The sequence below is a fragment of the Chiroxiphia lanceolata genome, chromosome 2 (assembly GCF_009829145.1).
Source record: "Chiroxiphia lanceolata isolate bChiLan1 chromosome 2, bChiLan1.pri, whole genome shotgun sequence".
NCBI classification, from domain to species: Eukaryota; Metazoa; Chordata; class Aves; order Passeriformes; family Pipridae; genus Chiroxiphia; species Chiroxiphia lanceolata.
The window spans coordinates 59,199,737-59,216,339 of NC_045638.1; the positions used below are offsets into that span (position 1 = coordinate 59,199,737).

The 16,603-nt window shown below is 39.3% G+C and overlaps 1 protein-coding gene across 3 annotated transcripts in view; it reads left to right on the plus strand.

Moving 5' to 3' along the window:
• TSC22D1 (TSC22 domain family member 1) overlaps window positions 1–16,603 on the plus strand; it is a 92,762-nt gene that overhangs the window by 64,529 nt on the left and 11,630 nt on the right. The window contains exon 1 of one of the 3 annotated variants that reach the window (XM_032678352.1): window positions 12,916–13,432. The exons of the other annotated variants lie outside the window; for them this stretch is intronic. Within the exon in view, the coding sequence (XP_032534243.1) occupies window positions 13,347–13,432 (86 nt within the window). The 5' untranslated portion in view covers window positions 12,916–13,346. Of the gene's footprint in view, window positions 1–12,915; window positions 13,433–16,603 lie in introns of those variants that run through there. 3 annotated transcript variants of the gene reach the window in all.

Consider the following 16,603-nt stretch of genomic DNA (forward strand, 5'->3'; position numbering starts at 1 on the left):
CCTCAGCTAATAAACAAGGGACACTTTTCTGTCTTAGTGTGACTGTAACAGAAAATTCCACATATAAGGAGCCCTCCAGGGGCAGGGTTGGTGGCTATCATGTTAAGCCTTCTGCAGTGAGACTGGGGACCTTCTGGTTATGCAAGCATTGTGTACTTTTAATTCCTGTTTTTGTACACAGTGTGCTGTATGCAAAGTTTAAAAATCTGTCTGACCTCTCTGGTTTTCCTCAAGCATTTTATATGTGGTCAAAGGATGGCTTCTTGTTGTTGTTTTTGGGAATTTTGTTTGGTTTGGCTTTTTGTGTTTTGCATTTTTTAAAGCTGCATTGCTATTTTAGGTGCCTGTTTGTAGTGCTGATGTCAGTGGCAGCTTCCTCTTGCTCAAAGTTGGTGCAAAAGTAAAATAAAACCAGAAAAAATTGTTTCATGCATTTAGAGGAATGTTTATTGCAAAAGTGGATAACTTGTGGTTTATAGTTGTATGGAAATTAGTGTTTTATAGGCGGGTGCACTATTATATAATAGGGGCCTTGAAGGAAAAAGCAGCCACCTAACTGTTGAAGGGAGTCTCAAATCAGCATGAGTGATCACTTGCTTTAAAACCCAAAATGTCGAATACCTTTTAATTCTGATAGAAACTTCCGTTTATGCATGAGTGGCAATTTGAGACTAAAGTTATCTAGTCTTCTCTTAATTCATGTTGGTGAGAAAATAATTGTGACAAATGCTAAAACAGTTAAGATGATAGTGTTTCAGTTTCTTTTGGTACTTTTTGCTGTGCAATTGAACAAAGGTTCAGATCCTTAAAAATCATAATGTAAAAATCATAAGTATTCTTTAGAGCAATGGGAGCTGCTAGATATTGAGCACTCTTTTCGTTGAAATAAATGTAAAAATATCTGAAGCTATAGTGGTTTTAAGGTTAGTCTGTGCAGTTTAGGATTATATATAATGATTTTTCCTCTTTTTTTTCCTTGTTATTTCTGGCTTTCCTAAAAGTGTCATATTGATCTTTTTCTGTGTGCTGTGGATCTCAGCTTTCCTTACAGTGTGGTGTGCTAGAAGACTCTTTTTCTGCATTCTCTACAGAGACAGCTGTAGCTCAGATGAATTATGCATGCTTGATATCCATTGCCTTCACCCGCTGCCCATCTCTACCCATCATCTCATGCTTCCCCCACACTTGGAATGTCATTGCCAACTGCATCTTCTGGGAACAGGGGAAAGGGGAACACCTGGAAGGTTTACTATGTGCCAGTTTACCGAACCAAAGGGAAAAGTACCAGAAAGGACAGAGAAAAGAATATAGGAGAGGTGGAAAAGGAGAAATGGATGGGCTCGGAAGCCAGAATGAAGCAGAGGAACAGAAAAGGTGCTACTACACTTCCCTGTAAGGGTCTTAGTTTGAGTAACCTTATGAAGTCAGAATACCAGTAGTTGCTGTGCCTAATGGACTTTAGCTGCTAGACTTCTCTTAGTCCACTGAATTAATTTTGGTTTTCTGTGTGTGTGCTTTGTTCTATGAGCTTCCTTTTTAGAGTTTGGATTATGCTGGCCGCTGAAAAATCTGCTTTATACGAGGGAAGGATATTTATAAAGGCCAGCCTTAGTTCAGGATGCTCCTTCTTCTGGGCTACTTCTCTGATTAGTAGATGAAAGGCAGAGACCCCTTGGTGTACTGTCCTATAGACATCTAACCTTGCCTATGCTAAAGTGAGCTTTGAGAAATACTGCTTGATATTCAATATGTGAATTATTTTCAGTAAACTTGCAAGCAGACCTCTTTTTTAACTGTGCACTTATCTTGAAAGGTGCCTTTGAATGGACCAGACACGGTTCCATCTGACAAATCCATAACTCTAGTAATACTTTTTGAATAAAATAATTGGATAATGCTGTTATCTGTGTCTATACCTCTTTACTCCTTGGCACAAGTGATTCAGTCACTTCTTGAGTAACCCTGAAGTAACAGGTTTAATGTTAATTGTACTTGCTGTTGTGTATCTCTTAATATGTATGATAACTTTGATTATAATCTTGCTTTTTTTCCCCTCTTTTCTGCTGTCCTTTCTGCCTACCTGCTTATCTTCTTTGGAATGTTGTTCTTCATCTTCTGTTCTGATAAACTTCTGACACAGGTAAATATCAGTTTATTTGTATCTGTGTTTACCGAGCATGCCCTCTACTTGGCAGTGTGCAATGAATCTTGAGTCAGACATGCCACATAGCTGTAGACTGGGAAAGGGAAATCCTACTGCCATGATGCATTTCTTTAGAAAAGTTAATTACCCGGGAATATTTATTTCCTTATCTGCTTTTCTTATTCTTCCCTTTCCTTTAACAACAATAAAATATCCCGACAGAAAATAACAACAAAATTTCATATTTGGTTTTTGGTGGTAGCACGTCCCGCCTGGTGGTTCTTGGAAGACTTTATGCTGATAATGGAATTGGCATGTGTGTGTAAGGAACAGCAGAACAGCCTAGAATGAAAAATGTTTATACACTCTCACTCTTCCCACTTTGCCAGTCACTCTTTTCTGCCTTCACTTTTATATTGTTTACATGGTGTAGCAGGTGGTAATACTTGGTTTTCCATCAGAGGCAGTGTGAAGGAGAAGGCAAGAATATGTGGGCAGGATGAAGTAGAGAACCTTTCATGGCAGTTAGTTGAAGCCCCTTGTAAAATACAGTAGTGGAGTATGTGTAATGGAGTGAGGGGAAAAGAATGTTATTCAACTTGTTAATTGTGTTTATGCCTTTTATTAAAACATGGGAAGTCCAACCTGTGTCAATGGGAAGCCTGTTGCTGTGAAAGCCTGAGCTTTCACTGAGATTATAAGCAATCCAAAGATTACTTATATCAGTATGTATGTACCAGTAAAAATCACTGCAAATGTTTAATGGGATATTGAACTGTTGACTGAAGGAGAAAGTAATAAACTTTGATTTTTATTTTTTTTAAATTTTTTTTTCCAAGTTCCTTGGAAATAAGAACTCTTGGTTCTTTTAACTTGATAAACTGATATTCAGAAGCCAGAAATACAGAGAGTTTATAGAATACATTTAGAACTCATCATCCTTACCACTTCCGGTGCGTTTTTCAGTGAACAATATGAAGTGTTATCCATTACTCATCATCATCATCATGGCCAGTCTTCGCGAACGAAGATTTGGGAAAGGTCTCTGCCCACATTTGTCACAAGCACGCTGGTGATACAGGGCTTTGCAAATGCGGGTAAGGCCTTTGAGCCTGTGCAATGGATTTTTTAGATGAGACACAGTGTGCGCTGAGCTGAGCCCGCCCTTTAATCCTAAGGTTCATCTGCCGGGGCCGAGCGAGCTTGGACAGTGGCAGTGAGGTCCTCAGGATGTAGGTTTGTTTAGAGTGACCTTCTCTTAGATGGATGGCCTTACAGGGCTGACGAGCTCCATCTGCCTGGGTTTAGAGTTGTCCTTCTCTTCTGTGTGTTCCGGGGCTCCCCTCTCATCTCCCATGATGGCACTGTCTGCACAGGCAAAGCTCCCATTCTCTTGCTCCTTTCTGCGCCTGGGGCTGGGCTGGGCCCACGCTGCCGCGAAGCACATGTTCTGGGGCTGGCCTGGGTATCCATTACTAACTACAGCTGAAATGCATATAGGTCAGTAAGCTGGCTTTGTGTCTGTCCGTCTGTCCTCTCTGTTCAAAATGCCTGTGCTTTGAAGAGAAGCAAAAATAGCAGTGTGTTGTTTGCAGTTCACACGGGAGTGCTGCACTCCTAAAAAATCCTCAGGCTTGTGGTGACCAAATCACTTGTGATTGTGGAAAGATGGGTATAGGCTGGGTTTTTGCTTTGGATGGCATTTAACTGACTACACTGAAGGGCAGTGGCCCTGCTGGTTAAACCAAGGGCTGCTGCTTCTGCAGTGCTCCTGGCAGGAGAACTCCGTCGGTGGCAACGCTTTTCTGCATGACTGCAAGAGACAGGGCAGCACAGTTCAGGGCTTTATGCATCATTTTGGAATTAGTTACCCTAGCATTGTCACCTTAATCCTTTCCAGAGGGGTAAGGTGAACCACATAAAGATCTTGTCTAATGTAACTGATTTATTTGCGGTACTTTATGTTAAAGCATTTCTTTACCACGCTGTTATTTGGAGCATGAACGAAGGAGAGAGTCGTCATAGGCTGGATGGTTTTGCTCACGTACAGAGAAGGGAGATTGAGTCTGAAACTCTTAATTTTTTTTTCCTTTTTTTTCTTCTCTTCCAAAAGCTGTCCTCATAGGACAGTAATGTCATAGCATTGGGTTATCAATGGAAGTGTGCATCTGCCAAGGGAAGCTGCAGGGCTTTGGCAGCTGCTTGCTGTAGATTTAGTTTTTTAATTCTTCCCTTCCTATATTTATTTCTCTTTCATTTCCAGAAATGCTCTTTCTGGTTTTTTGGATGTTGTATTAAACATATCAAAAAATAACATCTACTGGTACCTTTCTTTTGGGTTTTTTTAGCCCGTAATTCCTTTATCCTCTTCACTCCCTCATGCAGTTCCTGACCCTTCTCTTTTTGATGCTTTGCTCTCCTTGCTGTTTGGCTTGTCCTAACTACTTTTTCTCCCCGTTCCTTCCCTGCTTCCACTTGCCTTTTTATTTCTATTTTTTGCTTCTTAGTCTTCTGTCTTTCTTTAGTCCATTGATGTGCTTTTCTAGTTTCCAGATCTGTAGTTTGATGGTTTTCCTATGGTTCTGTTATTTAATATTTAATTTCATTATAAATACGTTTCCCAGTCTCATTAATAATAGTATATATAAAAATAATCTCTATTCCACTGAGATACACTCTTCCAAACCCTTATTTTGGTCTCTCAAATAACCTTCATACCTTTTTCACTCACCTGATTAGAGCAATTAAATTCAAGAAAATCACTCATAATTACTGGCTGTGGAACTGAAGTCCCAATTTTTGGTTGAAGAGGGACATTTTAGCACATCTGCAATGTTGTCACATTCTGTGCTCCTGACTGATAAGAGAAGAAATGAAAATACAATCAGCAGGTCTCTGAAGAAAATGCTGTGTCAGGGGCTGCTAATTTCAGAATTGCTGGCTGTTGTTACATAGCCAGATAAGAAAATTGAAGGTGGTGACTTTCAGTCTTTTCTGAAATAAACATTGGCAAACACAAATCAATTTAGAAGAATACCAAAATAGATGCAGGATAAGAGTTAGATGTTCACAGTAAAAATAATGAAGTATAGGAGTAGTGCTGTCTTCCAATGCCTGCTAAAGGAGCTAATGCTTAATGTTAGGATGTTGTTGACACTCGAACTAATGTAGCCTAATCAGTCGTGGTGAGCCACTGATGGGACTCATTACAGGAAAAGAATTGTATAGTATCAGTGTCTCAGTAGCAAGGTATTTAGTTTGCCACCTGTGGTGTTATTTAGTTGATGCTGTTTTCCTCTCAAACCTCTGTAAGCACTTAAGTAGGTTTCACAGCACGGTGGAACTTACCTGTATGTGAACAGATAACACAGAACACTTATCAGACCGTGGAGTTTCACTTTGAGCAGCAAGTTACACCTTGCTTTCTTCGGAATGTTTGGCACTTGCCTTGTGCTGCTCGTGAGAGGTCCTGGCGTGGTCCAGGAGCCGAATGCTTGGGCCTGGTAGAGTGACCTTCTCTTTTGAAGCAGTGTATTCCTGGAGGGCTTTATTCTGGTTTACACATCAGAGAATCACTTTTTTAGCTAGATCTTGCCTTGCAGGGTGTCTGGCCTTATTGAAGAAGAGAAGCAGGATGACAAAGCATTGCTCCTCCTTTAATGGGAAAATATTTGATATGGTAGAGAAAAACCCAGCGTCTCTGGTCTCTGCAGTTTGCTTTAGAGCATTGAAGGTCATGTTATAACTGCTGTGCTTGCAATACCAAAAGGGGTTGGTTACTCCTTTATGAATTCATGCTTGTGTAGTGGCTCAGAGGTGATGTTCTACTTGCCTCCTTTTTGAAAGAGGCTGACTTGTTAAAAATAAGACAGTAGCCTTATGGCTCCCAAAGCTTTTTGGGCGTGAGCTGCTGCTTGAGTACAGGCTGCTCTCTGGAATCTGAAAGAAAGGAAAATCTGGGGGAAGAGAGCTGCAGAGTTAAAAATTCTTCCTATCTTGATAATGGTTAGAACTACATTGTTCTAAATCTTTAATTTACTCCTTTAATATGGATGTCACCAAATGCCCAAGGAATGTCTACTGTAATTTAGTCTCATAAAGTTCCAGTATTACTGAGGAAGAATATCCAAGAATAGCTGTAACTGGTTTCTATTAGCTCACACCTACTGATGGATCCCAGTTTGGAGGTTTGGGCAGGCCAGAGATTTGTTCTGCAATTGTCCTGTGAAGGTTTTGGATGACCCTTCTCAATAGGAAGCTTTGAGTCTCACTTCCTGCTGCATTTGTCTGTCAAAATTAAGTTACCCTTAACTGGGGGGCTCCATTTCATGGATCATGTGACAGGCAACTTCATAATATTCTCAAGTTTTCTCTTGTATGCTTAAGTTAAAAAACACCAACACCACCAAAGACATGTTTCAGGAGGCAGGGTTCCCCTCCAGTCTGGCTGAATGCCTGCAAATCCTTCATTATTAGTTTTGTATTCTGCTGATGTAACATGCACAGTAGATTGACAATCCCTTGCAGCAAAAAATGCTGAGCTGCTATTACTGTGCTGTGCTAGTTCATGTTCATCAGGCTCCTCTTAATCAGAGATTCTGCTGGTTTGGGTTTCATAGGTGCTTCAGTGAAGGAAAGGAGTACTTGCTTTAGACTAGGATAACATAGCATAGCCATGGTAAAGAGATGCCTTATGTGTAGAAGTGGAGGAGATACTAGGCTTGTCTCCTGTAGGCTTAATCTGATTTTAGTCATTGCCACAGTACAAAAACCAGTAACCAGTAACTATTCTAATTGGCAATATGTATTCAGTACCAATGCCCTTAATTACTTCTTTCTCCTCCTCAATATATTTTACTCAATTTTTTTAACATGTTTTGTTGTCCCAGTACTAACATAGTTCCACAGCTTGAATATGCTTTGACATTGTCTGTTCTTCTGTATGATTAAATGATAGAAGTTCGGTGACTTCCAGTTAGTGGAATGTATAGAACTCACTTGCAGATGGCTTACTGTGGTTCATGGAGAAGACTGACTCCTGTAGCTGCTCCTTCATGCTCGTGCTGGTTTCCAGGTGTTCCTAATGTGTGTTCCTAAACCAGGACTGCTTTTGAGATTCAAATTCATATCTCCTTAGAAGCCGGGGTGGTTGATGCTTTATATGTGATAATTGGTTGTTAAATTCTGAGTTAATTACCCAGGAAAGAGACAGTTTTCCAGAGTTTTAAAAAGTCCTCAGAACTATGTGACCGGAGTCATTTCTTTAAAGAAAAACAAATGGACCAGTTCTTGGAAGAAAATTATCTTGGGTCATTAAACACTAAGTTACTCCTTTTTGTGCAGGAACTCCTCAAGCTGCTGGTTGCTGACACATAGGAGGATACCATAGGAAGGTTGCATTTATCTGCCTGCCTTGCTGGGTTCTCACCTAAACATCTGCCTCTGGCCATGCCTGGTGGTGGCTCCCAGGCTAAATGGGTGTTTCAGATCCAGTAAGGCCTTCCCTGTATGTGTTTCTTCATCTTTCACACAGGGAGGATTTGCTGTTCGGCAGCATATATAGGGGTGCCAAGATGAAAATAAAAATTGAGTGTAAATTAACAGACTAAATATGTGCAATTGTAATGCTTATCACTGTGTAACTGAAAGCCATACCTTTTATATCACTTGGTGATGACTCAGATGTTCAATTAGGATGTTAGTAACTAAACTTTTTTTAAATTGTTTAATGACAGACTGAAAACTATCTTCTCTAACTGCATTTCATTACATCTGTTCAAAATACGAAGGTAACAAAAGTACAGCAGTGATTTTTTGGTGCTAGCATTTGGAAATACTTCCCAATTTGTTGTCCACCTTCTTGTCTTTCACTTCACTGCTTTGGTTTTCATTGTAGTGCAGGTGTCTTTTTACAGCTTTTTGTGCTTTTTAACTTTTTTTTGTTGTCAAAACTATTTCCTTTGACAAGCTAGCATGCATTGCTTCATTGAGTGGTTTTAATAAATATTTTCTGAAGTCAGATTTATTTTTTGCATGCTGTCATTGACTAGCAGCCTTGCAAAACCCTGTGCCAAAGCACTGCATAAATATTGATTTAAGATAGGAGAGTGGAGGGTAACAAAGTGTTAAAAAAACCCTGTAGGTTAGGATGCAAATGGTATATGGCACATCGCTGGTAACAGTAAGTGCTGTAACTTGATATAAAGGTTTATTTGTTATATTTGTAAAATAGTAGTCTTGGAGGCTGTGCTGTAATCATGAAACAAACTTTGGAAATCTTAAGTCCTGGTGACTTATGTGAATTTTGGATAACTATTTTAGGAATTCTTTAACCCTTAAATATCTTAAGGATTGCATGTTTGGAACTTTAAAGTTTCCAAAAGAGTTGAATGTCTGGTATGTTTTCTGCTTTATCAGGCACTCGTATGCACATCAGAATTTTAAATTCTTAGTTTGTTGCATCCCATCAAAATTGACATTGTTACCATAGGGTGTTTTATGTCTGTAGCCTAAAGGTTGACTTGCTGCTTTTTCTTATGGTGAAGTCTGCATTATTCAAACTGTCTCTGAAGTCCTCTGTAGAATGTGGAAAATGAGCCTACTAAATGTTTACCCGTGAAGGTATGGCAGCACTCAGTGATGTGTGACACGCTGAGGAATTCAGGCTGAAGTGCTACACTTCATTCAGACTGATGTAAACAGTAAATTCTGCTGGCTGAATGCCAGATTCATTAACTTACAGTTTAGATCTTAACTTGGGCTGCTGCATTTTTTTAAATATTTTTTTTTGTTTTTAATCAAAACTGTCAAGGAATACCACAAATTAAGAATCTTGAAATATGCTCCTCCTTCCCCTGTGGGCATAAGAGCTATGGGTGGGAGAGAACCTAGGTACCCTGATGCTATCATGCATGAAATCTTGTTTTTTGTTTCATTAAATGTTAAAATTTACCCATATCTGACGTTCTGATGTACCTGGAGTGATAATTCATCTGTGTGCAATCTGTCACTTTATATAAAGAGCCAGGGTGGTTCAGGACAAAGGAAGGCATAGCTTGATGCTGAATTCTTGAATGTGGCAGGAGAAGAATGAAGATCCTTGTACTTCAGGCATTTTTCAGTTGCAGCTAGAGGCTGTTTTTCAAAGCAGTAAAAATGTTCAATTGCTTAGTTAATCCAGCAGGCTTACAATATCTTTGTGGTTTTTATTGCCTGTAAGTTGTTGACTTACACATAACTGAGTAATCCTTTTAATTACTTGAATGCACTGTAACGAGCTTTGTCAAATTTATGGGAAATGCTTATGAGAAAAATCATGTAGTTATTGGAATAGCTGCCTCTGAAGCAGTTGTGTTTAAAGATTAATTTGTTTTCAGTCTGGTAACTGACTGAAAATCAGTTTGCTGATTTTCAAATCCTTTGCTTTTTTGTTAAGATGGTGAGTGGAACTGATAAGACTCCTCTGGGGTACAAACCTCCCCAAGTAAAAAAGTGATGAATTTCAATCAGGTGCTTTTAGATCAGTGGTATAGAAACTATTTTACTTGACATAGCTAGAGAAGTAGCATCAAATGAAGCCTGTGAGTGTTGCCTTACTGTAATGTTGTCACCCGAATTGGGGCTGATGCATGAGGAAAAGTGATTAGTATTACCAGAGATGAAGCATTTTCTTTGTGGGCCTAGCAGTGAACTTGCTCCTTTACTGAATATATTCAGCTGCTTCATTCTGCAGTTCTGCATCATATGCGCGTGGCTGTGTGTATATATATGTGTGTGTATGTGTGTGTATGTATGTGTATATATATATATATATTTGCTTTTCACTTTCAAACTGATTCTGACATGGCTTCTTTTAATAAGCAGAGCAAGATACAAGGATTTTAGCATAAACTCATGAGATGCAAATGGAACTATTTATGTGTGTGTGGATGTGAGCCGATAGTACAGTTATTAATCTTTCCTAAGTCTTATTCAGTGCTTAGATTTGTGCCCCTTAAGAAATTGCTTTCCCCCCATTGTAATCTAACACTTAATGATCTTTCTGGCTATATAAGAAATCTGGATTTAAATCAGAGGAGCATTGGAGCTGAGGGATGTATTAGTCAGATGTGCATAACTTACTAGACCTTGTTTTTAACTCTCATGACACAGCTGCTAGCATGATGGAGCTCCTGTTCAAAGGACATCTTGGAATGGGAAAGGAGAAAGTAAAGACTGTCTACAGGAAAGGTTAACATCACTGCTTTCATCCCTTTCCCACTCCAACATACTTCAAAGTGTACTCATTGTTTCAGGCATCCTGGAAAACACCTGTGACCAGTGCACGTACTGTATGTGCAGTAGTTATGGAGAAGGATTGTCCTTTTAGCTGATGTCAACTGTGCAGCTTTACAGAGGTGGATACAGACAATAGAGAGGGCTAGCTAGAAGCATGTTAAAGAGGGTTAGGAGAATGGCAACTTGAAATCTGAAGCCAGTCAGCTCTGTTGCTGCAGTTCTGTGGGATACAGACTTAGCTGAGCGTGGCTGCTACAGGTCAGCTGTGTAGAATGTCCAAGGGAAGCTGTAGCATATGTGATATGTAAGACAGTGTAACCAGTAGGATTCTTAAGGAATTATTATTGTACTGAGTCTCTGACTCTAGAAGGATGTGTAAGGATGCCACTGAAATTAAAATTTCTGTCTTGGTTCAGCTTTCTGTAATTGGTTTTGAGCATTCTTCTAGTCAGCTTGATGCTTCAGCTCTTTAAAATAAGCAAGACTCCTGGCTATAAGTAATATGTCATTTTGAATATTGAAGTTATTCAATAGTACTGGGCTCAGTTGGTTAGAGCATGGTGCTAATCACACCAGGGGCTTGGCTTTGATCCCCTTATGGGCCATTCACTTAAGAGTCGGACTTGACAATCCTTCTGGGTCCCTTCCAACTCAGAATATTCTGTCACAGTCTTAACTATTTTGTTCCTTGCTACTATTGTTGATCCTTTTGTTCCTTACTTATTTTTCCTTGAAGCCTGATCTACCTCTCTCTTTTAGATGTGTTTATACCACGTAAGTCTCCAAGTTTTCAAGATTTGCTCTGCTTTCAGAGTAAGCATCCCTCTTTTAGGGCTATTATATGTGTCTGCCTTTTCTCCAAAGGCCAAGGTCCAGGAATGCAACTTCTCCACGAGTGGCCCCACCTCCGTGACTTTTCAGTGGGAGCTAGAGGAGAATGCTAAAACGAGCCCTGCTTGTTATCCGTTCCCATGCTGTGCTGAGAGGTGCACTTGATGTAATGAGAGAAACATTTATGGCAAAATGTAACTTGTCTGCTTCAATCTCCTTGCTGTGTCTTAAAAGGAACATTCTGAGCGTACAAGGCTCTGGGAAGACAGTTTAGAAATATTCTGCCCTGCTTCACAGTTAGTACATCTGATGCCCTGTTCAAATTATCTGAATTGCCTCTAGGCTTTGGGAATGGGGAAGTAATCTCACTACATCCCTCGTTCCCAAGGGGAAAAAAAAATGCATTTTTTTCTTTTGTTCATTTCCTCACTACTGCCTAAACAAAATATTCCCTGTTTGTGATGGTAGACTTGTTGGTTCTAATAAGTAGAGTTGATTTTACCCCTCCCTTCTTCCCCCAAGCCAGACTCCTTTCTTTTTTATTGTGTAATACCTGCTTCCCTTACTATCAGTTACCACTTCACTGCCTTGGCAAGGTGGAACAGAAATGCAGATAAGTAGTATATGGCCATGCTGTGAGCCAGCTGACAGAGGGCAGGTTTAGATTAGATATTACAAAGAAATTCTTTGCTGTGAGAATGGTGAGACACTGGCAGAGGAGGTCCAGAGAAGCTGTAGATTCCTGGAAGTGTTTAGGACCAGACTGGGAGGGGCCCTGAGCAACTTGCACTAATGTAAGGTGTCCCCTGCCCATGGTGGGGGGTTTGGACAGATGATCTTTAAGGTCCCTTCCAACCCAAACCATTCTGTGATTCTATGAACTTGTTTGACCCTTCCATTTGGTTTCTTTCCAGTATGGTCTTAGAAGGCAAATCTACTTGAGGAGACACATCTGGCATGACTTTAGCAGTCAGCAGTAAGTCCAAGTAACATTTGCTAGGTTTGATTTCTGGTTTTGCCTTTGCATTTTTGTGGTTGCGGTCTGATGAAAAGAGTGTAACATCAGTGCCCATGCACTTTTGTGTGGCAGGAGTTCCTGCGCACGTGCTGCAAACAGCTGGCTACTTCCATGGTGAAGGGTTATCTCCTGGTCTCCAGCTTGCCTGTAGAGTAGGAAAGTGAATCTTGTTTGATTCTCTACAATGTACTGTGGGCAGTCAATTTTTCTTCACACTGAAAAGCATTTAACATGGTAGAGGAAGGAATATGTTTAGGTTGAAGCAATGTTATAATGGTACCTACGCATATAGGGTGATAGTTGCATGGTATGGAGTTACTATAATGCACCAAAACCTCCTTATGGTGATCTGTTTCTGTGAGGAAGAAAATGCAATAGTTGATAGATTTTTGGCTTGATACATGATGAGTTGCTATCTTTTTCTGGTCTGCAGAAGTCTAAATAGATGCATGTCTCAAACTGTCATCACGGGTTCTTTTTAAAATAGCAGTCAGGGATAGGATTTGCCTATGTAAAATATTTTCTGGCAAACGGGGTACTGTCAATTTTGTGTCTAATTGGAACTGCCATTAAGCCCTAGAACTTTAATTTGAGAAGCAGTACAACTTAAGCTGCCTTTCTCTAAGCAGAATTAGCTACCTGTAGTGATTAACATGTGCTTCAGAAAAAGCAGGAGCAGGCTGAATCAGCTTCAGAGTTGGTGAATTTGGCACTGCTGAAAGAAGATGCATTTGTTTGAGATTTGAAAACATAATCATGAAGATTTTAATCTCTTTTGATGCTTTATGTAACAGAACACCATGTGATCTCAGGATCTATGGTGTCGTCACTGTTCGCCCTTCTTGTTTTTCTTGATCATAACCAACCACTATTAAACTCGGCAAACTTTGAATTGAAGCAAGTGGATAATCTTTAACAGGCAAGGCTTTGCAATTCTTGAAAGTGCTGCAGAGTGCAGGACTTGTGGTTAATAGTGGAATGCTAATGCTGATCTTATGGCCACAAAGGACTGAGAGGTATTTCTTCCGACCCTCTGTCTGGGGGAAACTAATCAGCAGGTACTAAATAGATGCCTCGATGAAAGTGGCATTTCTCCAGAAACAAGGTCCTGAACAAATAACCATGAAAGTGTTATTCTTGGAGCTGGAACAGCATCTGAAGAGGTATTTATATAAAGTTTTTAATATGTAGATGCTTGATTTATTTGTTTTCCCTTTTTTTCTTTTTTAATGGTTCCTTTAACTGTTTTGTTGTCCAAGTACTTAAAAATGCTTCTTCTAAATCAAGGTGCTTGGCACTTATTAGACCTATTTCAGACTAGGAATATCATACTGGTTAAGAGTACTGTCATGCAGAGTTGTTTACTTATTCAGTGAAAATCTACATGTCTTGAAATATTTATTGCAGAATTTAAAATAATCCATATTATAAAATGTTTGCCATTACAGTACTTTTCTTTCCTCTTTTCAAAAAAATGTTGTTCCAATTATTCCAAATCTTAAGTGATGTAATACTAAACCAAAAATGGGAATTTTAATAGGGTTTTTAACTTAGTTGATAATAAGTTTATATTAATTCAAATACTTTTTCATACATAATATACACTATCTTCTGTACTGTCACATGATTAAAGAGAATTTTAGTTAATCAGTCTTGTTAAATGTTTGGAGAGGCATTGGAATACAGCTTAGTCTTCTGCAAGTTTCATTTATTAACCTCCTTTTCCATATAAATAGTGAAATATGAAATGCATGTTTTTGATGTGGTTCCTTTTTAGTGTTTAAAGTAAATACCAAGTAACTTGGTGAATCAGAAGAATTATTTTACTGAGTTAAAAATACATGACAGTGGGGGGGAAAAATTGCCTGGACTCTTCATGTTGCAGAGTTGTTTTTCTGTGTATAGAAGGCAAATACCCATCTGTGGAAGGAAGCATGGAATTTCTGATCTCTAAACTTCTGATCTCTAAACTGGTGCTTTTGTTATGGCACACCCTTTAAATCCAACCCCCTTGATTCTGTATAAATTTTGACAAATATCAACTAGTACATATATTTAACTTGACGTTTTTGTCATGTTATGTTTGTGGTATTGCCTGTGGAGAATAGCTTTTCTCTCTGAATGGTGCCTCTTCAAAGAATATAAAATTATACATTGAAAACCTTTTTCTAAAAGCTCAATTTTAATTTTTTCAGTAATCAGCGGTTTCTGAAAACATGCTTGAACTTTTAAATGGACATTGAAAATTATACTAAATGAATCTGAATGTGTAAGGAACCAGTCTAATGGAAATATTCTATAGTAGCAATTGATATATGATGGCAACAGGTATGTTATGAATGAACAGCACGTGTATGAAGCAGTGACTGGTGTCATCACATATTACTGAACAAGAAAGGTAGTATTGAGAAGATTGTTTCCTACCATGAACCAAGTTATTCCATAAAATATGTAATGAAAAAAATGTGGTGGAGTAGATGTGTGATTTTCATTAACCTTTCTGCATTTTATTAAAAGATTTTGCTGGAACTGACTTTTTTACTGATACACCTGGGAGTGTGTTGCGTCACCTCTAGTCATGAACCAACGTCTGCATCTGTTAACATTATACAGAAAATGTTTACAATTTTTCCTGTAGTCTTATTCAGCAAGCTACTTTCTATTCTCATTTGCTTTTGTTTCCTCTAGTTTCTCTTGCAGAGATGCTGCTTTTCCCTTCGTTGTTTTTCTGTGGGTTAGAGTTGGCTGGCTGTCACATCACCATTGCAAATGAAGGTTTAACCTCTCTGGCTAATATTGAATATGGTTCTATGTTTTTCTCCCCAAACTGACCCTGCTGAATGCATGGGTCAAATACAAAGAAGCATTTACCTTTTTCTGGTTAGATGCAGAATTTGAGAGATAGCATCCAGTTGTGTGTTGCTTTCTGGAGGAAAGAGGAACACTTGGAAAAGGGATCCCTAATGTCTATGTGCTATTGGAGAGCTGTCTAGCACTAGGCAGCTGGAAATGGGGATATCAAGGGATAGAAAACCCACTATATTTATGAACTAATTGTTCTTACTGTTTTTAAAAGACAGGCTTTAATTCATCATTAGGCAAATATTAAATAGTTTTACTCTAATGTGAAAAAATAAAAGTCTGACAACCCAACCCCTGAAACCTATTTAAAGGTAATTTTTCACTCAAGTCACATCTCGATCCTTCCAGTGACTTAAAGGATCCTTTCAAGTACCTTGACTTCTTTTCAGTCTATAAGTAAATGTCCCCAACCCCAATCTCGGAATCGGCTCAGTGCTTCTTTTCTACCCGCTTCAGCTTATCAAGAACTTGTTTTAAATGCTGAGTTCTTCAGAAATGGGGCTGAAAAACAGGTTTGGGCAAACTAATTCGAGGCAGGAGCCTATCTGAGTTGCAGCAGGGCTACCCTGTGACTCAAACATTCACTTGTAAATATTTTTGTTTATAGTTGTCATGACTGCTTGTACTTGAGCTGCTGATTGATGTTGCTGTTCACCTGGCCAGGGCCTCTAGCAATTAGCAGTAGCTGGGAAGAGTCAGAGAGGAATTCCCCTGTTCTGTACCTGGATGGGAGGTTACCTAGAGTGGGTTTTAAAAGAGATGACTTGTCCTCTGTGCTTGATGGAACACTGCAGCAGTCGTTCCCTGGCTGCATTGGCAGAGGTGGAAGAGGGGCTTTAAATCCTGTATCACAGCAAGGATTTTCTCTCCTTCCCATGTCTTGGCAGGGTGTCACAGCTCATGGTGTTGATGCTGTAGAAGAATGGCCACTGGGCTAACACCCTTTGTGAGAATGAGGAAACATACCTGGGAGCTGTTTTGGACTCCCATGCATTACTAAGTGGGTTACTCATCTCTGACTTCTGATACTGGAGTTGTTTGGGTTTTGTTTTTGTGGGGATTGGGTTTTGTTTTAAATTTTTTTAAGCCACAGAGGTTTAGGGTGTCGTGGCTTCTGGAGGATGAAGTAATTGTTTTTCAGAAGTGATACGTACCTGGCATAATATATACGTGAGCTTTGGACCTTGTTTTGTACAAAAGACCCTTGGAACATCTAATGAAACATTTTAGGTGGATATCCACTAGAAAACAGGCATCAGCAGTTTTAGGGAGCAAATAAGACTGTTTCATAAACAGGGTGCCACTCATAAGTTTAGTCGTCTCTGCATAATGACAGTTACCCAGATGGGTAGATACTGATTAGGTATGGAATAATATGCTGTAATCTTTCCTTTGCAATGTGTATTAAAAGATTAAGAGTATGTTTTCTGCTGTTTGCAGAATGTCTGCCTCAAGGGTGGCTAAATGTGCAT